General features: G+C 32.0%; 3 protein-coding genes across 10 annotated transcripts in view; 2 read left to right on the top strand and 1 right to left on the bottom strand.

Annotated features, from left to right (window-relative positions):
• Nucleotides 1–88: 88 nt before the first annotated feature.
• LOC113511620 (spermatogenesis-associated protein 6) lies at nt 89–7341 on the bottom strand. Of its 2 annotated transcripts, XM_026895289.3 has the most exons (6): nt 5500–5699; nt 5018–5201; nt 3713–3882; nt 3471–3637; nt 3262–3387; nt 89–1776 (listed from the first exon to the last, which is right to left on the bottom strand). In XM_026895289.3, exons 1-6 carry the CDS (start codon nt 5542–5544, stop codon nt 1560–1562), a joined length of 909 nt encoding a protein of 302 aa, XP_026751090.2. In that variant the 5' UTR covers nt 5545–5699; the 3' UTR covers nt 89–1559. The 2 variants fall into 2 exon arrangements, 1 of the variants encoding a protein (XP_026751090.2); XR_008252791.1 differs by lacking the exons at nt 89–1776; nt 3262–3387; nt 3471–3637 and having other exon boundaries at nt 3712–3882; nt 5120–5201; nt 5500–7341.
• On the top strand, nt 5726–14712 carry LOC113511701 (cryptochrome-1). 4 transcript variants are annotated; one of them, XM_052894476.1, is made up of 4 exons: nt 5726–5866; nt 10966–11163; nt 11600–12524; nt 12866–14712. In XM_052894476.1, the coding sequence occupies exons 3-4, from the start codon at nt 12441–12443 to the stop codon at nt 14279–14281; spliced, it is 1500 nt and encodes a 499-aa protein (XP_052750436.1). In that variant the 5' UTR covers nt 5726–5866; nt 10966–11163; nt 11600–12440; the 3' UTR covers nt 14282–14712. The 4 variants fall into 4 exon arrangements, with proteins under 4 accessions (XP_052750436.1, XP_052750435.1, XP_052750434.1 ...); XM_052894475.1 differs by lacking the exon at nt 5726–5866 and adding an exon at nt 9737–9880; XM_052894474.1 differs by lacking the exon at nt 5726–5866 and adding an exon at nt 9744–9992.
• A 1864-nt stretch (nt 14713–16576) lies between these two features.
• The window catches only part of LOC113511966 (cystinosin homolog), a 51065-nt gene continuing 40861 nt past the window's right edge, over nt 16577–26780 (top strand). For 2 of the 4 annotated variants that reach the window (XM_026895706.3, XM_026895703.3), the window contains exon 1: nt 25772–25969. The gene's annotated coding sequence lies outside the window, so the exon portion shown is untranslated. Of the gene's footprint in view, nt 16832–20716; nt 20794–25771; nt 25970–26780 lie in introns of those variants that run through there. The other 2 variants (XM_026895704.3, XM_026895707.3) reach the window with 2 other exon arrangements.

The raw sequence follows: 26780 nt of genomic DNA, 5'->3' as shown, positions 1-26780 counted from the left end.
TATTAAAAACTAAAATAACAATGATTTATAATTATAAAATAGAATTAATTTAAATTGAACACAACAACATTAACAAATACATTACATAATCTTTCAAATTGCATTGTTAATAATATATTATCTATATTAACATTTTATGACTCGTATAAATTGTTACATAATATGTTATATTCATTTATGTTTTTTTTAAAGCAGACTATTTTCCTTATTTTAAATATAAAACTGATTTTAAACAATGCATCGTAGAATTTAATATATCGTCATAGTCGTAGAATACTGACGGATCTTTATATGTAATCTTTGTCAGATCAGTCAGTATTCTACGACTATGACGACTTGTACAAATATTGTGCAATAAATAATAAACAAATAAATTTTACTATACATATATATTTTACTATATAAACAAATAAACTTAAAATTTAACATCATAGTAAAATATAAATTAAATAGTACTGTACTCTATTACCAATATACACCAACACATATTATGGGCAGATAAGTACATGTAAAATTATGAGACGGTGGGATATGATAATTCATTTCTAAATAAATATATAAAACACTACATTTTTTAGCCATTTTTTTTACAATGAACACTCAGTGTAATATCTAAAATGCTAATCCAATAATGTTAATAATAAAGTATACTTTTATTTCATATAAAAGCACCTATCAAGATGTGTAGTTAGTTAGGCTTCAGTTAAATGTAGGTAATCCTTACTAAAACTACAAATGTGAATTTATTAGCTCATAGCACCTATACAGCTCAACATGTCATTAACCCTTAAATGCCTGAAGTTTCAAATTTGATACCGGGGTTTGCATTGTTTCATTGTTAAATAAATTTAAATATTTTGATTACCGTAATGCCTAAAGTATCAAAAATGATACTAAATGTTTTTTTCAAAATAAATATTTAAAAATATCGTTTTGATTTTTTTTTTTACTATTTTTACCCATTAGTAAATACAGTAAAGGGTATACTTATATATTCTTTAATTTGATTTAAAAAATCAGGCTTTTAAGGGTTAAATTGATATAAACATACATTTTGGACGGAGAATAACACAAGACTATTTTTATTTCAATCAATATCTCCCGGTTACTCAAAGTCTAAATTACAGGCCAATGTGCAGATTCTTTCATGATGGATTTAAATAAAGCTAGTGATTACTCGCTTTTTCCATACTACAATTTTCGTTTATTGTAAACATGTAAAGAGCAGTTCTTCGTTTCTCGACTGCATTCAGAAAATTTGTGTACCTAGTTCTAAAATATATTTAGGTCTTATTCTGTGATCTCTGTTTTATTTTAAATCTTGCATGTTACTGCTAGAATTCTGCACACTAATGAGAGAGTATTTTTTTTTTATAAATTTTCGTACGTGCTACTGCATTGTCAAGTGACTGATTCTCTTATCTGGCTATATCTATTATTGGGGCATATATTTGAAAACTGTATATCTTTATTTAAAATAATTTTAAATCATCTATTTAAATTCATTGTCGTTGAAGCAAAAGCAAGTTCAGTCAATGTTTACCAGTCAATTATAGGCGTTATCTACTCGAATAGTCAGTATGAAACAGTTCATGATACCTTTTACAGATATCACACACACATGGAGTTATTTTGAACGGAACATGTTTCTTCCACCTGTCTTTCAGCTTGTCTTTGTATCTGTCAGTGTCTATGTAGTGACTTTCCACTGTCGTCTTCTGGGGCTGTTCCTCTTGGTCAGGTGTTGTGGGTTTGATATCTGCTTCGCTGCTAGACCTGAAGACAATTTAAGTGAATGAATGAAATATTTATTTTACCTCTCAAATTAATATAGTTACATGTAGTAAAACATAGTATGACAAGATGATACTTAAATAAAAAAAAAATACCTTTAACATTTAAATACTATGTATTTAAAATTATAAAACTATAAAAATAAAGATGCTAATGGATTAAGCTAAATACAATTACAATTCACGTAAGACAGGTGAGGTAGCATATTTTATCCGAATTACAGAATACGTTATAATACTGGGAGTATTATGCTATTATGTATACACAAATTTATGGCAAATAACTTGAACAAGCCATAGACAGTTTACATAGGTCAAACTATCATCAATCAATCAACTTCCAGCAACAGTCTTTCCAAACCGATACATCATAATCTTCAAAAAACGGAGCATATTCCTTTTTAAAAGGCCAGCAGCACACCTGCAATGGCTTTGGTGTTGCGAGTGATCATGGGCGGAGATAGTCATTTGCTATCAGGTGAGCTGCATGCTCGTTTGCCCCATGTATTTATAAAATAATAATAATAATAACTGCGAAAATCACTGGATATGATTGGAGCTAGTTATGCAGAAAACAGATACATTAGCTAAGATGCCCACAAGAGATATCTGTTTTTTTACAAAGTAAAAATTAACTAGCTAGCTCCAATTATTTTCAAGTTGTCTATATGTACGCTAGCTGTATAGAAGCACCTTCTTTCATCACATTCGCTGTTATCAGCACTGGTGGACGCAGTGAGCCAGCTGCTGTCTGCAGGCGTGTGCACGTTGTACACAGTGTACTGGTGGCAGCGGCGACGGGAGTTGCGTCCTCTTGGACGGGGAGCGGGGTGGGGAGGTGTGCGGGGGGAGGAACATTTGGGGGTAGGTCTAAGGGTCATATAACGAAATACGAATTTAAATATATGCAGTTTATATACGCAACTACAATCAATATATGCAACATTTCATGTCGATTTAGGAACATCAAATTTAGAAAATTGAGAAAAAACTACAGCATTGCAGATGGTATTTTCGAAAGAATTTAGTGCGCGAGTGGAACTATTAACTCTTTGTATACCGTTGTCGCCGTATTTGCGACATTAAAATGCTAACATTAAATCCATTGTCGCGACTACAGCGACACAGTTGTTTTACTGACTCAGCGTCTTTATAATAGCTAAGAAATAAATGTTTTGTTTTATTGCAACGACTCAATTTTTCTTTTACATCACGGGTATGTACTTGTAACTTATATAGTGATGGAGTTATTGGTATCCTCTATGTGTTACTAGGCTGGAGTGTAAAGGATTAAAAATAGTGTTCGTAATATAAAGTCCTTTAGTTGTAACAGAGTACGATTTATAACACTGAAACTAAGCTTACAAATTGTTGTAGTTTTTTTAATAATAAAAAATACTTTTTTGTTTCACATTTAATATGATAAAGTAAATATGAAAGAAGTGCCTAATTTCATTTACATACTTACTTTGGATAACTACATGTGACTCGAGTTTCTGGTTCTGGTGCCAAACTACAACATGACCTCGATCCGCCAGAACGCGACCTTGACCTCGTAACAGAAGGCGCTTTCTTAGTAGAACTGCATTTATTCCTGGTAATTAAACATTTATTATTTTATTTATTTAAATTTGAAACAATAAAACATTAATTTCAATCATTTCTTTTCAATCCCACCTATGATATTGAGCACTATGGCACACTTGCTTTTGCCTAGATCCTTCTGTGTCCCTCGGTCGACAATGGCAAGAACTTATTTTCAAAGACTTTATGTTGCATGGTTGATTCCAAATTTCGTCAATACGCACTTTAGTAGCTATTTCGATTTTTGGAGATAGAATACCCTAAAAATTCATAAAAATTAATTGCTTTATGTTTTTCAATTGTCGATAAAATAAATTAATGAAAAATGTGCTTACAGGAAATTCTTTCGATCTCCTCATTAGTAAGTCTACCCCGTCACTGGAACACATGTTTGGTGGGAACAGAACATCATTGACAGCACCAAGATACTGAGCTAGGATTATACATTCACCAGATTGGCAATTTTCACTCCATTGGACTAATTCACAATATATTGTCTCATCCTCTACAAATAAAAAATAAAAAATAAATTAATACATGAATTTATATTTTTAATATTAAAGTTTAATAAAATATGTTGGAATTTTAGTGTGTATATTATATATAGGGTGCAAGCGTTATTATTTACAGTAGCATCAAATAGAATGAGAAAATTAACTTGGTATACCTTTATAAATAAATGTAAAATATTTTGAAAAAGCATATGATTTTCTATTAAATCATAAAGCTAATTTATGATAAAAATAAAATCACAATGGAAAGTGGTACTAGTCACTTATAGACATAAACATGATATTATTATAATGCTATTTATAATATATATAATGAGATGATAACCGTTATGGTGAGCATACACCTGATTATCCAGTACCCTGATTAATTAACAAACTACCCACTATGATGTACAGAATAATAGAACATTTCTGGATATATGAGTGACAAGATGGACCTCATCATGCACTGTCATTTCTGAAAATTAAAACATTGTGCTTTTGTACCCTGTAATGTAGTAATGAAATTCATTACTTTTTTTTTATTCGATGTTGAGGCTTCAGAAATTGAGTACTTTGTACTAGTCTTATCAAATGAAATGAGTTTATTTGCATTAAACAGTTTAAAATTATTACAAGCCACGTGATATTATTTTGGCACCTGTTTAATTGCCTTAAGAGATGTAGGCATGCAAATATTTTACATTTTATAAAAAAAAAGTGGTAAACAAAACTATAATTCAATTATATTATTTAAATTGACATATTAAAAGTCTAGATATAGTACATTATGTCATTTATAAATATATTTAAGATTATGATTTAAGAGGACTAAAAAGCATAATGAAACTCATTATGAGTAACTTAATAAGGGTGTGTTCTTCTTACTACTACTACTTTTGTGTACTACTAATTTAAAAAAAAAGGGTTCTATTATTTGATAAACAACAACAAAGTTTTAACTTTCCATTTGGGACTGTTAAATTAATATGGAAAGTTCAATATTTATTTATCCTTTTTTTAGTTTTGTTCACAAAATTTCTATCTTGATATATTCTATAGAATGGCAAGAGACTTAGTTTTACATATGGCTAACAAATCTGAATATATTCTATTTATTAATAATAATATATTATAAATATGACTAACTGAGTAAACAGCAGATATTGTTTAAGGCACAGGTCTCTTGGAATCGCTTACGGAAGTAAAACACATCTTTGAACATTAATGGGAAAACAGGTGGCAACATACAAGTTTGGTAACTGGTTCCGAGAGCAAACACTGTAAGTGATACACGGCCATCTTGGCATAACCATACTCCTGGACATGACACCTGCAAACAAAAATAAAAAAGATAAATATCTTTTAAAATTCTATTATTGTATTTCCGATATTGGGTAACTACCCACTTTTTTTTTTCAAGGAATTAGAACTATTTGCAGATAATTTTCACTTAGCATTTCAAAATAATGTATGGTAGTCCTTGTTGAATACTCTCATCTAGCATATTGTATAAAAAAAATTCTGAAGTTGATACAAACTTACTTAAATACTATAAAAATTTCATTAATAATGAATAGATATATGTTTGGAATGATTGATATGTGTTTAAAAATAAGTAAGTTACTTACTTTTTGTATATTTATTTCGACAGTCAACTCGATAATCTTAGGCATGTCGCAATGTATGTTACATTTGGTAACTTAATCAGTTTAATAAGAAAATAATTTTATACACTTATCATTTCTATTGGCAATATTTTTTGGAAAAACCATTTTTATTATAAGATTTATTACATAAATTTAGTTTCTGACTAGATATAAATCTTTTATAATGCATTTTTTTTTTTTTTTTTTAGTACGTTTGTTCCGTTTGGAACAGGCTAAGGTCGGAGACCATGCTGCCTAGTCTTCAAAAAGATAATTTGTCTGGAATTTTATTTTTCTAATGTCGCTTCAATTATTGTCATAATCTTCAATATTTCATTTGTCAAATCCGGTAAGTACATTTTCATAAATATCTTTTCTTGAGTTTTCTTAAACCAGTGGATTTATCAAATTAAAAATAAATAATTATAAAAAATCATTGTCTTGCAATTCAATAAAAGTATTCTTATAGCTCCTTGAATGTTGTAGTAATATAAGTGAAAATAGCTTTGAAACAAGAAGGAAATCTTAAGAGAAGCGGGATTGAGTGCGGGATATTTTCGGGTTTTTTGAAGATAATCCTAAGTTCGTCAAACATAATGTGTCTTTGAATGACAAATTCAGAGCAATCAAAAAAAAGGTGATGTAGAGATTGGGCTGTATTTGAGTTACACCATGTGCATGATGGGGAAGCGATCATGCCCATTCGGTGCAGGTGTTCGTTGAAATGTCCGTGGCCGATTCGTAATCTACAAATATTGGTGTAAAATTTTCTGTTTGTGTCCTTTCCTTTGCAGAACCACGGTTTTCCAATACGCCAATTAATTTTGCGGTACCATTTGCCTTTAGTCTGTAATATTTGAGTCCAATGCTCCTCCCATTTAGTTGTAACGATTTTATGTATTCCAATACTACAATCTGAGTAACAAAGGGGTAAATCTTGAACACGAGCAGCACTTGAATTAATAATTTTAGCCAAAGTGTCTACTTGTTCATTCCCAAACACTCCAATATGTGAAGGGGTCCAGATGAAGATAATATCTTTTCCATATATAGTACAGAGATGATAATATTTATTACGAATTTCTTGAATTAAGTAGTTTGATGATGAAATGAATGTGTTATTTTTTAATGCCATAAGAACACTCATACTATCTGTAATTATAATCCATTTCGAATATAGTACCTGTTTTTCTATGTATTCTAATGCTAAAAATATAGCTTTTGCTTCTGCTGTGTAAATACTAGCCAAAGTTGAAATTTTATAACCGTGACCAAATCTATTTGACAAATCGTAAAAAGCCACTGAAGTGCTAAGTGCATTTTTGGAACCATCTGTATATATCTGCCTGTAGTCAATAAATTCTGATAAAGTCTCATACATATCGTGCTTTTCTTTTATGTCTTTACGTATAACAATTTTGATCTTACAGAACTTACTCTCATAAAGGCCATTATAACAAGGAAGTATCTTACTACTATAGATGTTATATTCATCTCGTAAATTCAAATCATTGACAATAGTTTTATTCAAAAACATAGAAATGGGGCAATTTAATAATTTGAGTATGAGTGGGTTATTGGAAACTGAAAAAACTTTGAAGAGAAATTTGAGTTTTAGGTATTCGAAACGAAGAAGGATAGGAGGCAAATTACATTCTACTTGCATTGAGATAATTGGAGAAGTATACATAGCACCTAAAATAAGTCTTAAATTCATATTTTGAATTTTTTCGAGTTTTTCTACTAATTTATGTTCTGAGGCATAACAAAAGAAAGCGTAATCAAAATTACTTCTAACAAGAGATTTGTAAAGTAAAAGGATAATTTTAGGATCAGCTCCCCAGTTACGACCAATTACAGATCTTATTATATTAGTGGCTCTTAAAGCACGATCTACTAAGCAATCAACGTATAGATCCCATTTTAAATTTTGATGAAAAATTACCCCCAGAAATTTAACGCTACAGTCTGTTGGAAGAGTTTGATTATTATATATAATATTCATTAATGGAACATATTTATGAACTTGATGAAAAACAACTACTTTACTTTTGGTTAAACTAATATCGAGGGAAAGAAGAGAAAAATATTTCTCAAGTCTTTTTAATGACTCATTTAACACTAATTGCATATCAATAATATTCTTTCCTTTTATATAAATTAATAAATCATCGGCAAATTGCAAGTTGTTCACACTGTTTCCTAAAATTGAATTAAGTTTATAGATATATAAAATATATAGTAGCGGGCTTAGAATACCACCTTGACATACTCCTTTAGAGCTTAACCTAGGTCCTATTAATTTACTATTTACTTTAACATACACTTCTCTATTACTAAGAAAATTATAAATCCATTCGATAAGTTTCATTGGAAGAAATGAGGATAAAATCGAAGATAGAACTGTTAAATTTACATTGTTAAAAGCTCCTACGACATCTAAAAAAACAGATAGAACATATTCATCGTTATTCAAAGCAGTACTAAGGTCGACATAGAAGTTCGCTAAACTTTCGCGCGCTGAATATCCACGGCGAAAACCAAATTGATTCGATGGTAATATACTATTACTTTCAATAAAGAACTCTAAACGCTGTTTAATTAATTGTTCGAATAATTTGCCTGCACAGGACGTCAATGTTATAGGTCTATAGGAGTCGAAATTTGTAGGATCTTTACCGGGTTTAATTACTGGAATCAAACAATCCATTTTCCATTCTGGTGGGATAATACAGTCCTTCCATAAATCGTTAAAAATTTGTAAGAGTTTAGTAAGGTTTATTTTATTCAGCAATCGAAACATATTGTACGAGGTTTGTCCGAAAAGTACGTATAAAAGTTTTTTAAAAATTTTATTTTACAATTATTCAGGTAAATCAATTTTATCCCCTTCAAAGTACTCCCCCTGTGACATAATGCACTTGTGCCAACGCCGTTTCCACTGTGAGAAGGCTCCTTGAAAGTCCTCTGGTTGTAGGTTTCTCAGCTGCCCCGTCGTAGCTTTTTTTATCTCATTTATGTCCCCCAAATGCCGCCCCCGAAGTACCAATTTGGTTTTTGGGAACAAGAAGAAGTCACACGGGGCCAAATCCGGCGAATAGGGAGGGTGTTCGGTCACCGTAATGGAATTTTTACTCAAAAACTCACGGACAACAAGAGAGGTGTGGGCAGGGGCATTGTCGTGGTGAAGAATCCAACGCCCCTCTCGCGCCAATTCTGGACGAACTCGTGCCACACGAGCTTTGAGGCGTCTGAGCACATCGACGTAGAATTTTCCATCAACTGTCTGGCCTGGAGGGACGAATTCTTGATGGACAATCCCCCGAACATCGAAAAAAACAATCAACATTGTCTTGACATTTGAGCGGGATTTTCTTGATTTTTTTGTTCGTGGTTCCCCGGATGTCTTCCACTCTTTGCTTTGGGATTTTACTGTTCTGAGATCGGCAAAAATTTCACGGCCATTCTTGCCGAGTTTCGAGAGAAACTTGATTACGACGCGCTGCTCTTCAACGGAAGCGGGCTCCATGCCGACGGGGTTTCGTTAAGAGGTAACTTCACAGATGGCGTGACAAGCCAGTTCGCACCGCACGGCGGTCAGACCAGAACTGAAGCATTGTTAGGGACATAAGGAAGGGGTCCTGCGCTTACCTGGCCTCCCCACTCCTCTTTCTCGCATTCCAGAACACTTTTATACGAACTTTCCGGACAGACCTCGTATGTCATCATCGATCAAGGCCACTAGCTGTATCTTTTCTAGATTTTACTGCACTGGATATTTCATCAATTGAGAATGGGTCAGTGAGAAATTTTGGGCATGAATTAACAGAATTAAACTGTTTGTCATCAAAAGATGAGTGTACAAAATCAGGAGTATATTTGCGTAAAAAATCATTGACCCATGATATATCTTTAAAATGATTTTGACGATGTTTTGAATTTAGTTTTCTCATATTTTGCCAAACAGTGGAAATTGGTGTTAATCTATTAAATTTGGAACAAAATTCCTGCCACCCCTGTTGTCTTACTTGCTTAATTACTAACTTTTTAACAGCTTGAACTCTTTTAAAATTTATGTAATTATCGAGAGTTGGATTTTGTTTAAACCTAAGGTAAGCCGCTTTACTATCATTGACAGCTGTCGCACACCTGTTATTCCACCAAGGTACTGCAATATGTTTGTGCCTCTTTGAAGTATTTGCACCGCTATTTGATAAGTTCCTACGTGGAACGGAACGTTCCACAGCTGTCAAAATAATTTTACAGAACCTATTGTAATTGTTTAAGGGTTCATTGACATCATACTCGAAATCCAAAAGTAATTGATTAACAGTTTCAGAATAAAGATCCCAATTAACGAGACGTAGGTTTATACGATTTAACAAAAGTTTATTAACTTCATCTATAGGAGCATGTTGTTCACCTGACGGAGTTGATGAAGAGTTCTTTGTGTTTATTTTAGTAAAATTTGGCAGGTGATAACTTCTATACCATAGTTAAATCAAGGCCATTGGGTCTCCAAATATGAGAGCCAAACAGTAGTAACTTGCTTATCATTTAATAGTACCAAATTACATTCATCTAAACAATCAAGAATGTCTTTACCTCTTGTATTAGTGGAGGTACAACCCCACATAGTATGATGTGCATTTAAATCTCCAGATATGATAGTGGGTTTAGGAAGAGACTCCAAAAAGAACTTAAATTTGGCTTTAGTAAAACTAGGTGTACTATTGATAGGACAGTAAATACTGGCAACTGAATACCAAGAATTATTAACTTCAATACTAATAGCTATAGTTTGCAAAGAATTGTCGAAAAAAGAGTGAAGTTTTTTATATCTAATACTATTATGTATAATAATCGCTACTCCATTGTGGTTATTACCACAATCATTTCGTTCTATACAATAATCTTTAATTTTTAATTTGTAATGTGGTTTTAGCCAAGTTTCTGAGATGAGAGCAATGTGAATATGATGTTCATTTAAAAATTGTGTAAAAATATGTCGATTGCTCAGTAGGCTCTGAGCGTTCCACTGTATGATAGTTAATTGGTCTCGATTGAATTTTGTGAAATAGGTCTATTACCAAAAGTATCATATAACACATTCAAAACACTTTTAGTGTTAATAGATGTGTTCTTTGTGTTAGTAGTGAAATAAGTTTGATTATGCTTTCTATTAAAAGTGATAAACTCTTGTTATCAGAATTTAGAATTGAAATTAGGTCTACATTTTTTTTAGGTTTGTTACCCAGTTTAGGAAATATTTCAGTGCTAAGTATATCTCCAAAAGAAGCAGGTCTGAATTTAGATCTATTTTCAGCAATTTTCTTTTGTTTAACAGGGCATTGCGGTGATACACTTGTGTGATTTCCATTGCAGTGTACACAAATAGCGTTTTCCATTCCAGTTGTACAAGTTTTATAATTATGCTCACCTTTGCAGATGCTGCAACGCTCAGAATTCTTACAGAATTTAGCTAAATGTCCATACCTCAAGCACCGGTAGCATTGTTTAACTGGTGGTATATATGGAGTGACATTGTGGCGCCAACCTCCAATATCCAGATATTCAGGTAATACAGATGCAGCAAAAGTAATTGTCACGGTTAGAGTTGGCTGTAACACATATCCATGAGTCAAGGTATTTTTTCTTAAAATTCTTTTAATAGCAATAATTTTCTTAGAACTCGATATCATAGTATATATTTTTTTATTAGATATATTTGTAGGTACATTTCTAATAACGCCTGTAACTTCTGTTGAAGAAGCAGGAATACTGGCCTTAAAATGGTAGTCATTTAAAAAAGTTTTATTATTTAAAAAAGCATTGGCTAAGTCTGGCTTTTGAAAGTATACTCCGATTTTGAATTTATTTATAGATCTAAGATAAGTTACCCCTTTATTAAATCGTTTTAAACAGGAGGAGAGTGAGAGCAAGTCTCTGGATCCAATGGTTTTCTGACTATCTGAGGATTCTACAAAGACAACAAATTCTGTCCCAGGGGATTCCTCGGGATATCTTCTAATATAATCTGTGACGTAGTAAGGTTTATACTTATCGGCCTTATCAATTTCAGATTCTGAGTCAGTAGAAGTATCTTCCGAATATATATCCTTGTCATTACAAGGTTCATGGTCTACATCACCTGAATCGTCATCTTTTTTTTTCCTTTTTCTACAACTGCGCTTCCCCATGAATGCTAATTATATTACTGTCGCTGAATTTAGTGAAAATATAATATTTTATCCAATAATAAGAATTGATAGAGATAGTTTTAATAAATTAATAAAAAAAATTTAAAAAACCCGCTTGTTCTTATTCGAGTTTCCCGCCTTTTTTCCTTGACGTTATCAAGTGAAGGTTGTCAATGTGAAGTAACAGATATTACTTTTTTTTCCTTTCTTGCAGATAATACTTGTGCAAGTCTTGATTGAATCACGTCAGGATAAATAAAAACATGTATAAAATCTATGCAAGCAGTTCATAGCATTTGAAAAATTAAGATATGAAGTAGACAGGTTTTATATCTATCAATAATTTACCTACCTATTGATATCAAAATTTTTGGCCGAGACATGTTATAAATAGTTGTATAACCGTTATAAGAATATTCTGTCAATATTTATTTCATTAATGTTTTGTTTGTGGATGGATGCATAAAATGATTTTCTTAATATAAGGTCAATAATAAAGTGACGAGTTTTAAATAATATAATTAAGTGATTTGATGTACTTGCTCTTGCTCAGAAGTCAGTCAACTGTCAATCAAGTAGTTTTTCTCTCTAGTTTTGATCGATCCTAATCTGTTATGCTTATTTTCAAACTTAGTTTTAAACAGGCAAAAGAAAATAAACTGTTTTGTTGATTTCACAGTTAGTTTATTCAAAGTAGTTATCTATTTTTTGTAAAAAGTATCAATGGCTAAACCAACGGTCATCCATTGGTTTCGCTTAGATTTACGTATACATGACAATCTTGCACTTCGTAACGCAATAAATGAGGTAATACCCACTGTTTTTACTTTATTAAATTCGCTTTACGATTATTATGTCTCAGAAAACCCATTAATTATTAATTGCTAAAGCGTTAATTACTTACATTACGAAAGTATGGAAGTATAATATTGATAATATAATTCTATTGTTTCTGCTTAATCTAAGAAACAGGAGTAAACGAATATATATTCGTTTACACCTGTTCAGCCAGTCAGTTCAGTCTAGTTTTACTTCTGTAACAGCAGATCCGTTGGTTATGTAAAGCTATATATTGCTAAATAAATACTTTAAATAATAATAATAATTGTAATAATTATTTACATTAAAAATTTTATTTTCATTTACAGGCAGAAAACCGACAACACTTTCTAAGACCTATATATGTCATAGATCCTGACATTAAAAATAAAATTGGAATTAACAGGTTAAGATTTTTGATTCAAAGCTTACAAGATTTAGATTTTAATTTGAAAAAACTTAATTCACGACTTTATGTCATCAAGGGAAAAGCTATAGACATTATACCAAAGTTATTTGATGAATGGCAAGTTAAGTATTTGACCACACAGGTTGATATTGACCCTGAAATCGTAAAACAAGATGAAATAATTGAGAAAATTGCCAATGAGAAAGACATATTTATTGTTAGAAGAGTTCAACACACCATTTATGATGTTCACAGTGTTATAAGGAAGAATAATGGTAATGTTCCTTTGACATATCAAAAGTTTTTATCATTAGTACAAGATTTACAAGTAAAGAGTACAATAGACATATTAAAATCAATTTCTGATCACTGTAAAACTCCAGATAATTGTTGTAATGATTATAATGTACCTAATTTAGAAGATTTTAGTATTGATGAAAACACATTAGATCTTTGCAAGTATCAAGGTGGAGAAACAGTAGGATTAAAAAGGTTGCATATGTACATAGCAAAGAAACAATGGATATGCAAGTTTGAGAAGCCTAATTCCTCTCCAAATAGTATAGAACCTAGTACCACTGTTTTAAGTCCATATATAAGTCATGGATGTTTGTCTTCAAAACTTTTTTACCATAAATTGAAGGAAGTTGAAAATGGTGTACCTCACACTATGCCACCTGTATCATTAATGGGTCAACTAATGTGGAGAGAATTTTACTACACTGCTGGAACTGGAACAGAAAATTTTGATAAAATGGTTGGCAATTCTCTTTGTACGCAAATACCTTGGGTAAAAAATGATGTGCATTTAAAAGCATGGGCAGAAGGTCAAACCGGTTATCCATTTGTTGATGCAATAATGCGTCAATTAAAACAAGAAGGTTGGATACATCATTTGGCAAGACATATGGTTGCTTGCTTTTTAACAAGAGGTGATTTATGGATATCTTGGGAAGATGGAGCAAAAATTTTTCAAGATTATTTGTTAGATTATGATTGGTCCTTGAATGCTGGTAATTGGATGTGGCTTTCAGCTTCAGCTTTTTTCTATAAATATTTTAGAGTCTATAGTCCCGTAGCTTTTGGGAAAAAAACTGATAAAGAAGGCCTGTTTATAAGGAAGTATGTACCAGAACTAAAAAAAATTCCATCTGAGTTTATTTATGAACCATGGAAAGCTCCAAAATCAGTACAGATAACTGCTGGATGTATAATTGGCGAAAACTATCCAAAAAGAATAGTAGATCATGATAAGATCCATAAAGAAAATATGCAGAAAATGTCAGTGGCTTATAAAGTAAACAAAGAGAAGAAATCATTGAAAAGACCAAGGTGAAGGTTTCGATGCTTAATATTATCTCATCATTTTTATAATATATTCATGGTTTTTCATAGTACAGTGAGAGAGAATAAAGAAGTCTAAGGCCTATGATGCATCATTGCAGCTTCCAGTTTTATAGTCCTTGTCTATTTCTATATATATAAAGTTCTTGTGTCACAGTATCAGTTGCCATACTTCTCCGAAATGGCTTAACCGATTTTGATGAAATTTTATATATATACTCGGTAGGTTTGAGAATAGTAGAGAATATCTATCTTTAAACAAACCAACTTTTACATTTAAAATATTAGTAAGGATATAATGAAATGTATTTATAAATAATGTTATGATTTACTTTATATGCTTTAACAATAGGCTTTTTGAGACTGTTTTTTGAACTTTGTGTAACCTTTTTCTAATTTTCGATTGAATACATAAGAAATATATTTTTGGTTTTTAATTTTATAGTTGCTAATCCCATAGTTTAAAAAGTATTTTAAAAACATATTTTAACCAAGGAAATAAGAACAGTTCGATGTTATATCGAATAAATTGCTGTTTTAGGATTACACATGTAATCCTAAAACTACAAACTTTCCGAGTATTATGTTTCATATCAGATGAATTGCTATATTTTTCCTACGAAATTACACTGATTAACATTTGGGATAAAATGGCAATTAATAAATTTATATTATTACTTTTAGTTTCTAAATTACTATACAGTGTCAGCACCAACAAATGTCTGCTAATCGTTTAATAAAAAAAACCGCCAGATTTGATTTTGACTTGCTCACCGAGGATTCTGTACAAATTATAGTGGAAAAAAAGAATTTTTTGCGAAAAATAATTTGTTTTTCGGATTTATCCCTTAAAGCGTATGATATCGCTACTTGCCAATTTTTGCAATTCTAAATTAACAGGAAGCACCTTATAGGCTTTGATTCTCTTTCAAATATTAAAAGATAGGCAATAAACGGCTGCATGTTTTGATTGTGTTAATTTGGAAGTTTTATTTTTTCGCAGTTCAAGGAATTGCAGATTTGCATGTTGTATATTAATTTCAATTGAATATCTTCAAGCATTCCGGTGAAAAAGGGTCCTGACAAATGGTCAGACAACTATAAGACTCATTAGGGGTTCGATTTTTCTTACGGAATACAGAAACATAAAAAAACGTCAAAATCCTATAAGAGGTAGTCATTTGTTACCTATTATCATAGATTAAAGGTAGTGATACCTATTTCTTCTTTTCTTTAATATAATTCGCCCTTTATAACCATTTCTGCCAGCATCATGTATAAAAGGCTCCTAATGGAAATAAAACCCAGTCGGGTCTAATTTTGGACTTATAGGTATAAAAAACATAAAGAATGAGTTTTTATTTGATGGTATAACACAGTGATTCTCTACCTTTTTTTTTGTTGCGGCACATATTTAACGATTTCAAAATTTGGCGGCACACAAAGAAAAAGATAAAAATTATTTACTTACTACAACACACTGCATAAATAGTTTATGACAAAAATTTTAAATATTTGCAAAATTTGGCGGCACACAAAAGTGCTGCGGCACAGTGGTTGAGAATCACTGGTATAACATAAACGCCCTGTAAGTTTTTAATTTGCAGCATTCGATATTCTGAAATTATAATGTATTTTTAGTAAAATTTGTAAAAATTATTTTATAATTCATAATTTTTAATTTAAAAATAATTTTTACAAATGATTTTTAAATACCTGGCATTCTCTTCAACGTCTACTGTAGGTTGGCTGCCTTGTGTGATCTGTCAATCTCCCTAAACGAATGATAATATGAATAAACATAGTTATTTTAAACAACACACTCCTTTATATTAATAAAAGTGAAAAATGATCTATGCAACCATCTAGATACATTAAGGTAATTCAATAAATAAATACATAGGTACATGAAATTCTCAGTTATATTACAACGTACAATTTTTTAGTTTAATGAACTGTGGAAGACCTAATAGAAAAGTCATCTGCATAAATACTTTTGTCCCACTCATGTTTCTGCCATCAAGCAATGGCTGTTTCAATTTGAAGAATGGGATATGGCATTGAAATTATAGTGTACGGAACCATAATATCGCAGTGTTTAAGATAGTAATGCTAAATGATTTTCATGGTGCTGCTTATGGTGTCTGTAGGCAACGTTTACTGCTTTCCCCTATTAGTTCGTTAGCTTGTTTCCAACTTTTTAAATATCATAAAAAAAAAAAGAACTTGTTGCATAGAAATAACAGAGATGGTTTTTTATTCAGAGTAACGTGGTCTGATCAGTTTACCAAATTATCTACACATTTTTAATGAAATAATTTTTTACCTTCTTCGTCTTATTATTAATAATATTTTGTTGAATTAAAATTGAGATGGATCTTAGTGATTATCTTTCAATCTATATCTTCCTAAAATTGAGGAACTTAAAATTTCTAGACCAATTTTTTAATAAAAATGTAGTTTACTAATTGGTTCAAGTTCTCAATATAAATTTTTGGAAGAATAAGAATAAATTATTTAGTTCGACTGGAATTAAAAAGAAGTAAGTGTTGCGGTTGTGCATCATTCCATTACTTATGATAATTTTATAAAATGTAAATAATATTTTGTGTAAAATATAAATAATAATAAATTGTTTATGAAGCTGTAGGTGATTATTTGTTCAGTGACCGTGAACGTATTCCAAATAATGGGAAACGAGCAATTTGTTTCTGATTGATAAACAGCGATTTTGTAGGTGTTGCAATTCCAAATTTAATCTATTTTTCTGTCTGTGATTCTCTAATTCTGTATACCATTTATCATCTTTATCAATGGTTTGTTTGACATATAATATATTTTGAATATTGTATACATACAAAGGAAAGGAATTGTTGATAACAGGGAGTAAGATTCCATTACTTGCTATATATCCACCCTGTCAGGTTGATTTCTATGTAGTTATTTCTGGATATCATTACAGTTAATTCCTGAAGAATTGTAACAAGGGATCAACTGATTTGTTCATCCTCACCTATTATCTCTCACTGGTGACCCATCAGTATGTATTGATAGTGTAGGTGGGGCCATTATTTCATTTTCACCCTTTACTTTGTCCTCGACTCACCAGTGTAAACATGTAGGTAGGGTTACAGTTCCATTATGGGGGAAAGAGATTGTTACTAGCAATATATTGTTTCAGGTCTACTTCATGAGTAATTTTTGTGGAATTTGTCACAGCAGACTTTATCCTCGCTTATCATTTTTTACTGGTGGCCTGCTAGCATATACAAATTTTACACTATCATCGTCCACTAAAAGAAACCATTTTATTATCTAATATATAAAATTCTCGTGTCGCGGTGTTTGTTACCAAACTCCTCCGAAATGGCTTTACCAATTTTTATTAAATTTTATGTGCATATTGGGCAGGTCTGAGAATCGGCCAACATCTATTTTTCATACCCCTCAATGATAAGGGTGACCTACCCCTAAACTTTTTTTTTTAATTTTTTTGACTTATTATTTTTATTTTATTATAATTTAGCATTAAAAATACATACAAATTAAAATTTTCACGCTTTTACAATCAACCTCTGTTTTTTTATCGTGATTTTTATATGCCGCAATAGGCTTGCAAGATGGCAATCGAATATAGTAATTGTAGTAGGATAAATTTTCGTGTATAATTTTCGAAATATATGTATACATATATGGTAAAATAATGTTTGCCAAGTCAACTAGTAACTCATAATATTATAAATGTGAATGGTTGTATGTTTGTTACCCAACATGTTTATACAGCTGAATAGATTGAATGAAATTTGGTACATAGGTAGATTATGTCCTAATTCTATATCCTACTTGTTCCATAATATTCATGTAGATAATGTCTAAGATGATTCATGCATATTTTTCCATATATTTTATAAGTATTTTATGTTTTCAATTTAATAGATTTATGTATATTTCTAGGTTGGTTGTAATGGTGTCACTTATCTTGATTGATAATAATGTGCATGCATAATCTAATCATTCATTCATGATAAATCAATATATCAATCAATATTATTTCCTCAGTCATAGTAACAACTAGAGTTAAAATTATTAATATAAAAGTACATTAGTTTGTTTTAGTTAGAATCCTAATGAAAATATAAACAAATGAAGAATTGATCCAATCAAAACTGCTAATGTGTAGTACAAATAAAAAAAAAATACAATTTGTTACTAATCTTGTTTAAAAAAAATTTTTGAGTTTTTATTTATGCAACTTAGAATGGCAAATAAGCGAATGACCCCTCTGATTAATAGTGGCAACCATCACCTGCAGACATAAACAGTACTAGGAGCATAACAGAGTATATTGTGTCGCCTATGATGTCAGTCATGCTACCATTCCTGAGGACTAATATTTTTTTTAATGATTGATAATGAAATGTTAATCTCATCTGTGCTTACGGTATACACTGGCAGGGCAACATGATAAGTGAGAATGTTAAGCCAGGTCAGTTAGCTCATCCTCATGAATACATCTCGGATTCAGCATGATGGTTTCCAGGGGAACTACATAGAGTTGAATGGAACAGGGGTATATTGCTAGCAATGGGACTGGTAATTTAAATACATACTTTAATAATATAATATTAAAAATTAACTGCGGTACTGGTAGTCTGCATTACTAACAAACTCTTCTTCCCTGAATAATGTGTGTATTAATTGATTGATTACCTACTTACATATGAAGTAATTGTATTGATTATTGCAAATCACAATTGTTCAATGCTCATGTTTCTGTATTTAATGTGTTAATGCTAAGCATATTATTTACATTATTTAAAATAAAATGTTACGTTTTGTAAGTGTAATTATTTAAACATTTACAAGAATAATAATGCATAGTAAGGCCCCCTAAGCAAGGTTAAAGTTTTTCTGTTCAATGCCCTATTGTATTAGTTATAATTAATTAGTATAATTATTCAATCTAGTATTCATACTACATCTAGTGTCAAGTCTACACACTAACTGGTGGATTATTTACCACTTCCTTCTTCTTTAGCTAGTTTTTTTAATTTTTTTTTATAAGTAAACTGATAATGTTTATGCATTGAATAAACATCTTGAGTTAATTCCAAAAAGAAGGAATATCTTATTAATAATTTGTTTATAAAATTGAATAATTTTCACTAAGTCAGAAGTCAATTATAAACAGAAATTGACCATGTATATAAAGTATATAATCCACATAATTGATTTAATATGAAAAGTACAAAAAAAAAATTCAAAGAAAATTGCTTGGTTTTATATATACTATCACTGAATTTTGTATAGTTATGTTTTTGGTGTATACAGAGGTAAAGAGAGAAGAATAGAGAAAATGCCATAGATCTCTAACTTCATACATCTCTGCTCTATCAAAATTCATCAGTTATCATTTACAAGCATTTAGTTTTCATGCCTCAGTTGCATTCACTTCTGATGCGATGCTCTTAACTACCTTTTCTGGTAGGACCTCATTTTCTCAAAAATCCCAAATTAATAAAAATTTTTCAATAACATAATACTATCTACTTCACATGTTATTGAAGTTATCAATTAAAAGTAGAGTGTTTACTTCGAAGTGTTTTAAATTCACGTGACCCTATTCCCTTAGGTACGAGTACTATGCGTTGCCTAAATCGCCCCTCAACCATTTGTTATTGGTGTCGATTAGAAAATATCTAACGATCACACAATTGTTCAATTGGCCACTGAACTCTCTAATCTAAAGGATAATAGGATAAGAGCTCACATATTTGCAAACTACTTCCTCTTTTTCAATGGTCAATGACTGGATTAAGTGAAGGGTGATGTTTGATTGATTGAAACATTGATAACGCGCTGTTTACACGCTGGATTTGTCGCACAGCTCCAAAAGTATAGGGATCACGCCTGTCTTCCTTTAGTGTAGACAGAAACAATGGAACGCTAAATGCTTCATTCAAACAAACCTCTCGCTTCTTCCACATTCATCAGTATTTTCATACTCGCTCGCTGGTTACAGGTACTTTTAATTACCCGAAAAGTCTATCCTTTATATTTCTTGCTTCAACCAGTTTTATCAGTGGGAAATTACAAAGTCGTTTATTTATTTATTTAATACCAAAATCCACAGCTCTTAAAAAATAACTTACATGCAAAGGCCAATAACGGATTTTAATTATATAAACGAAAATTACATGGGTACGTCTGTCTCACTGGTGTTTCTGCCATCAAGAAGTTGTTTACATATCTGTTTTAGTTTGAAATGGATTTTGTAAGCTTACGCATGTGTTTATTTTGGTTACAAATCACTGTATGTTTCAAAATCCATTAAAATGCAGATAGTTCGGGACCGGTTTTTATAATGATCGGTAGAAACGATAAAGAAAATTTTGTTTTTTAATATTTAATTTTTTTTTTATTGTAGACTAGACATGCAATCACGAGCAAAGCACCACTCTGCTGGGAAATTATTAAAATTCTGCAATGGCTGATTAATTTTTGGTAAGTAAACGTTTATTTACATTTATATACTAACAGCTGTGAATTATAAAATAGCAACATTTTATAGCCTCAAGAGTTTCATGTCATCATTATCTATATCAGTGAATTTACAGGGTACAGAATAATAACACTCGAGTCCACGAATGGGACAGAGGTGCCCAAGTAAACGTTTACAATATGTTTACAGTATTAATATCTATAATAAAATATAATTTAACTGAAATAGCGGACGTTAAGGAATCGAGACAATATATTCAATTTTTCAACAGTGATTTTTGAAAAACACAAGCCAGAATATATTTTCGTGTTCTGTGGTACGCTCGTAGGTACCAGAGGGAGACTTTGTACAAAAGTCGATTGCTTGGGTACCTCTGTCCCATTCGTGTTTCAACCGTGAAGCAGTTGTGTTTGCATGGCTGTGTTTCGGTTTGAAGAGTGGGATATGGCGTGAATTTACTGGGTACAGAGGAATAACACCTGAGTCCTCAGGAATGGCAACGCATGGGGGTATCATGGACGAAACAGTATACTCTGTTATGTGTATGGTACTGCTCATGTCTATAGGCGACGGTTACCACTTTCCATCAGGTGGGCCGTCAGCTTGTTTGCCATTCTAAGTTGTATAAAAAAAATGTAGGTTTATATATTGTACATTCTTAATCACAATACAAAGAACTATATTATTACATTATGTAAATGTAAGTTTGTTTGTTTCCTCTTGGATCCTTAATGTTCGATCAGTCGTCATAAAATTTTGTATGCTTATACTAATTTGAATGGGGAAGGACATAGGTTACCCAATTATCTCGATCAGTTAACACAATTATGAAGGTCATACGGACGAAGCACACAGATAAAAGCTAGTTCATACTCCAAATATTAGCTTTTAAGCGCTACTTTATTATCTCTAAAATTGTGCTGTATGCGACCATCTAGGTTCTTAGAGGCTATAGGGCGAACCCCCTGTCGATGGCGATTTCAAAAAAATATTGTTTTGATAAATATTTTAATTTTTTTTTAAATATTTTTTATGTTTAGACAAGGACTAGTTACAATTGTATTATATTAGTAAAAAATAAAATTAGTATATCAACATGTACTTACTATGTACATGAAAGATATAAAAGAAAAACTATTATAAGTAGGCTTTATGAATGCAATAGAATCCAAAACAATGATTTTTACATTATTTGTCCGTTTGTGTGTTTCTGCCTGTACTTTTGTGCACACTAATCTCAGAAACGGCTTATCCGATTTGAATGCGGTTATCACTAATGCGTTGCGGTTTGTTCTATTTAACATTTAGTGTTTGTTTTATTTTAATAAGTTCATAAATAAAAAAAAAGGTATATTAATCTAAATAATCACATGTAAAATGCTATAAAATAACCGAAAATTTGAATTGGCTGAAACTTTATGAAGGTATTAGGTACGTAATTATCCTTTAGATATATAATACAATGAGACGTGAGTTATTACTTAGAGGTTGTAGCGCTAATGCAAGTTCAGGAGCTCTGGCCGTGATTCCAACTAGGATGGGTGACCACAGTCCGTACTATATGGGATGGAGGCTACTTTTTACCGCGGTCAGTAAATATGTTAAACGAAGTCGCGGGCGAAAGCTAGTAGTTGATTAGTATTGACTGGTTGTTAATCTTCATATTAATGATGAATAGCGTAACAGTACCGGTTGCTAGGAAAGACGGTAGTAATTCAACGATAAAGACATATTCGCGGAAGATCGTGTAAGCAATTTACTAGGAACGAATACGTAAACAAAAGTATAAGGTGTGGTAGTTTATTGAAAAGAAAATGTTGACATTACGAACTAATTTCCGCCTGAACAATAGAGAGTCGCTGCTGTCATAATTAACGTTGCATTGCATTGCGTCAATTATGTAATATCAATTTTACATGCATGCACGCACTGGTCTCAGTGACGTCGCACGGTATGTTTCATTTGTTCCAATCAGCTTGATTTTATACAGTAAGAACAATTTTTTTATGGGTGAAAATAGAATGATAACTCCATCGGAATGACTTACACTATTGGTGTAAACTGGTAGGACACCAGCAACGAATGATAGGTGAAGATGGATACAGGTCAGTTGGTTCATGGTGACACGAATTCATCAAAAATTAAACATGATAGTTTCTAATAAGAATCGCTTGGAGGTTGATCTCATGATCATCGTTCATCATTTCAGCCGTTAAGCCCACTTATGTCCATTGCTGAACATAAGTCTATCCGATAAGGGGAGTTTTGCCAGTAGTTGCTACACTTGACAGGCGGGTTGACAACTGTAGTTAAGCTTTTTGGGATGTTTTAAGAGGGACGCTGCTGTCCATATCTCTACTATTAAGTTTCTTTAGTCGCCACTTACAACACCTACTGAAAAGGAACGTGTGGCCTATTTTATATCGGGATCACATGGCTACGGGGGTTTTTTTAGGGTGATAATGGAATGGTACCCCGCCTGTGCTATCGGTATACGCCGGCGGGGCACCGTGATAGGTAATAGGTGACGATGAAAGCAAGTCAGTCAGCCCATTGTGATAAATTTCACTACGATTAACCAGGATGGTTTTCTGGGGGAACCGCGTGGAGGTCGACCTGACAGGGTGTGTTGTTAGCAATGATTCAATTAGACTCTATTACTAACAGTCCCTTCCCCCCTTTGACCTGCTAGGGTTTATTGCTTACAATGGAGCCGCTAATCCCGATTACTAACAATGAACGAATAGTTTTAATGTCGAAGGCGTTGACCGGGTTGTTTCGATACCGTTGCGTTTTCTACTATGTGAATCACAGATTAGTGTGTTGCCAATACTGCCAATACTGGAGTAAATGCACTTTATTGGGGGGAAAGGAATTGTTAGTAATGGAGTTTGACAGACTCAATACTAGCAATATGCCCTATTAAGTCGACCTCCACGTGGTTCCCTCTGGAAACCATCGTGAACAATTTTTGTTGAATTCGTCACGATGGGCTAGCTGACCTGTCTCATCCTCACTTATTATCCTTCACTAGTGCCCCGCCGGAGTATACCGATAGCGCGCGTGGGGTTACCATTCCATTATCACCCATTAAAAAATATGCACTTTATTAAAAAAGTATTATTGTCAGAAATTGATAATATAGTCACAATAAATAATCCAAAATGGCTTTTTCGTTTTGAAATCCAGTGAGTGAGTAGAATCGCGGGTTGAAATAATCATACGCCTTTTAATAGGATTAACAAGTAATAACGATGTAAAAAAAGAAATTGAAAGTATGCTATTGCGCAAGTTTTGCAACCCATAGAAAATGTATTCAACAATTTAAACTATAATAGTGCATTGTCATGCTCCCTTGGTGGAAACACGATAAATGTTCTAAGAACGCACGTCATTAATGACATCATCCCATACTACTGCTAATAAAAAATTGTTATAATTTCCATTCAAAACTATTCTGATTGTATATCATGGATGTTAGAAGATAAATGAATAGGATTTCCTAGGCGCGCCACTGAGCATGGACTTCGGCTCTTCGCTTCCATTTATTTGAAACAACCCTACGTATGCCATAGTTTGTCGTTCCACATAACCGTAAGTCGTTTACAGTATTGCCGATTCGCGATCTCCATTCTAGAACACGTTTATTTCAAAATTTGCCGCTCTATAACAAATATTATATTTTTTGTATAGGAATAATACCAGGTACTGAATTTTATCACCGTACAACTCGCCATAAGCTAAAGTTTCATTCCGACCATTTAGGTGAGTGAATGTCCTCCACCGTAAGTTCCTATACACATTTTCTTCCACGCATAACCAAAAGTTTGGAACTGACTCTCAGTAGCAGTATTTCCGAACTGATACGGCATCGAAACCTTCAGGAAAATAGCATATTCATTCTTAAAAGGACAGCAACACACCTGCACTTTTTCTGATGTTGCGGGTGCCTATAATTAACGGTAATCATTTACCATCAGGTGAGCTGTATGCTCTTTTGCGTCCTAAAAAGATCCAATTCATATCAGTACATATCACATATACAATATATATTACAAATAACATATCATAGAATTATCAACTTTAGTTTGCAAATTCGTGGAACTAAGTCGGTAATGTTGAGTATTTGTGTAGTAGCGCTGGCCCAGGGGTAGAGCAAAAGGAGTGGTCGCTTTAAGCGCTAGACGGCAAGGGGCGACAAAAAGCCAAATCCAAAGACATTTTCCTTCGCAAAATAAAATTTCGAGAAGGGAAGTAGAATTTACGTGAAGTAAAAGAGTCGACCAAAGAGCGCCGAAAGACAGTTATACTGTACCTTAATCAGTGGCTATTGTCCAGTAAATATTGTGTATTTGCAAAAAACCTTTCATGGTAGTCTAAGTGAATGCAAGCATAAAACGATAGCGCAAGCGGAGATATCATGACCGTTTACTATCAGTTGGGCTGTATACTTATTATAAAAGACATTACATTTAAGATCTTGACTTTTTGCATTAGGTTCTAGATGTGACTTAGGCTTTAGCAAATTTTTTTTATTCCTAGGAAGTGCCCTCAGGAATCAAAGATAGGTCTTATGGACTGGTAAACAAATTTGGAATATATTGTCATATCAAAAGTCGAAATACAGCCTTGCTATTTAGTAACAGAAATACCTACTCAAAGAATCACAGGGCCCATGTAAGTTACTACTTCTAGTTTAAATACTTTATTTTTCTACATAAACTATTTGACGTTATCACGAATTAGACGCGGGCGAAATACTGAGTAATTATAGCTCGTGATCTTACGTCGATTTTCGTTGTATTGCATCAGAATTTTTGATTACAGTACAGCTTGTTCAGAAAATGCTGTTTCAGATGACGTAGTACTTATCCATATTTTTTATAATAATTCACCATAAGTGAGGAGGCTGTCAGGCGACTATGCATACCTGGTTCCAATGACCGCTTCATAATTGAGCCTTTGATATAATTGCGGCTGTCTGCACGAACTGTTATCATACCGCGACGCGCTTACAACACGGACGCACCTACCTGCGCTCCGCGAAAACCGTCTACGTTCTTTCGAACAGTTTTGCCGCCTTTTTTTAAATAAATTCACAATTGCCTATAGACAACGAACAATTTTTTTATTAAATAGTGCAGTGACTTTAAGTGGAGTGATTCTAACTGTATATTTGTAAGTTTTCATTAAATATTTACTGTTTTTAATTAAAATAAATTTAGGACTGAGTACAAAATAACTGATTTAAAAGAAAAAAGGTATTTTCCTTAATATCAAAGAGAATATTTTCAAGTTAAGGAAAATTATAAGTCTATCAAGGTTTTTTGTGGAATAAGTCTTCACACAGTTCAGTCAACGTATACAGATTCTAATTATGCTTCGATGGTTTTAAATGATTCCAATTAATTAATTTAAATACTAATAACAAAAGATAACCGTTTCATTTTATCAACCGGCTTCAAAAACGGAGGAGGTCCACAATTCTCAAAACTCCGTTATTTATAAACAGTTTAAGAAAATTCTTTTTTTTTTTATCTAAAAGAATATACTTTAAGTCCCATAGAAATTTTATCAAAATCGGTTTAGATTTTAAACCAAGTTTAAATCAAATATTTTATAAGGTGTTGTCGCGATTGAAGTATATTTTTTTTGTGAAATAAAATCTTGAATATATTGATAATAATTTTCAATAACATAACTATTGGCCATGGCTACTTTATTTGGCTGAACAAATTCATATTTTTTACTTTTTCATTACTAATGTTTTTTTTAGAATCAGACTAAATATATACATAGTACGAAATGCAATACAGGATGTATATGTATGTATATGTATTCATATACATATACATTCTGTGATTTAGATATTCTCTGCTAATATGTATAATATAGGACGAAAAAATATCCACATACATACATACATACATATATATCTGTCACGCCTGTCTCCCATGTCTCCTCTCTATAATATTAATAAGATAGTTTT

The sequence above is a fragment of the Galleria mellonella genome, unplaced genomic scaffold, assembly GCF_026898425.1.
Source record: "Galleria mellonella isolate WM207_F2 unplaced genomic scaffold, CSIRO_AGI_GalMel_v1 utg213, whole genome shotgun sequence".
NCBI classification, from domain to species: domain Eukaryota; kingdom Metazoa; phylum Arthropoda; class Insecta; order Lepidoptera; family Pyralidae; genus Galleria; species Galleria mellonella.
The sequence above is the reverse complement of the archived record's forward strand: the minus strand, read 5'-3'. Positions and strand labels throughout refer to the sequence as shown.

What these genes read in the sequence shown, in the direction of transcription:
- LOC113511620 (XM_026895289.3), bottom strand. Translation starts at nt 5,544, where the DNA reads ATGCCTAAGATTATCGAGTTGACTGTCGAAATAAATATACAAAAA. An exon ending in TCGAAATAAATATACAAAAA is followed by an intron (nt 5,202 to 5,499) that starts GTAAGTAACTTA and finishes TTTTGTTTGCAG; the next exon opens with GTGTCATGTCCAGGAGTATG. An exon ending in CATAGTGCTCAATATCATAG is followed by an intron (nt 3,388 to 3,470) that starts GTGGGATTGAAA and finishes TTTAATTACCAG; the next exon opens with GAATAAATGCAGTTCTACTA.
- LOC113511701 (XM_052894476.1), top strand. Translation starts at nt 12,441, where the DNA reads ATGGCTAAACCAACGGTCATCCATTGGTTTCGCTTAGATTTACGTATA. An exon ending in TTCGTAACGCAATAAATGAG is followed by an intron (nt 12,525 to 12,865) that starts GTAATACCCACT and finishes TTTCATTTACAG; the next exon opens with GCAGAAAACCGACAACACTT.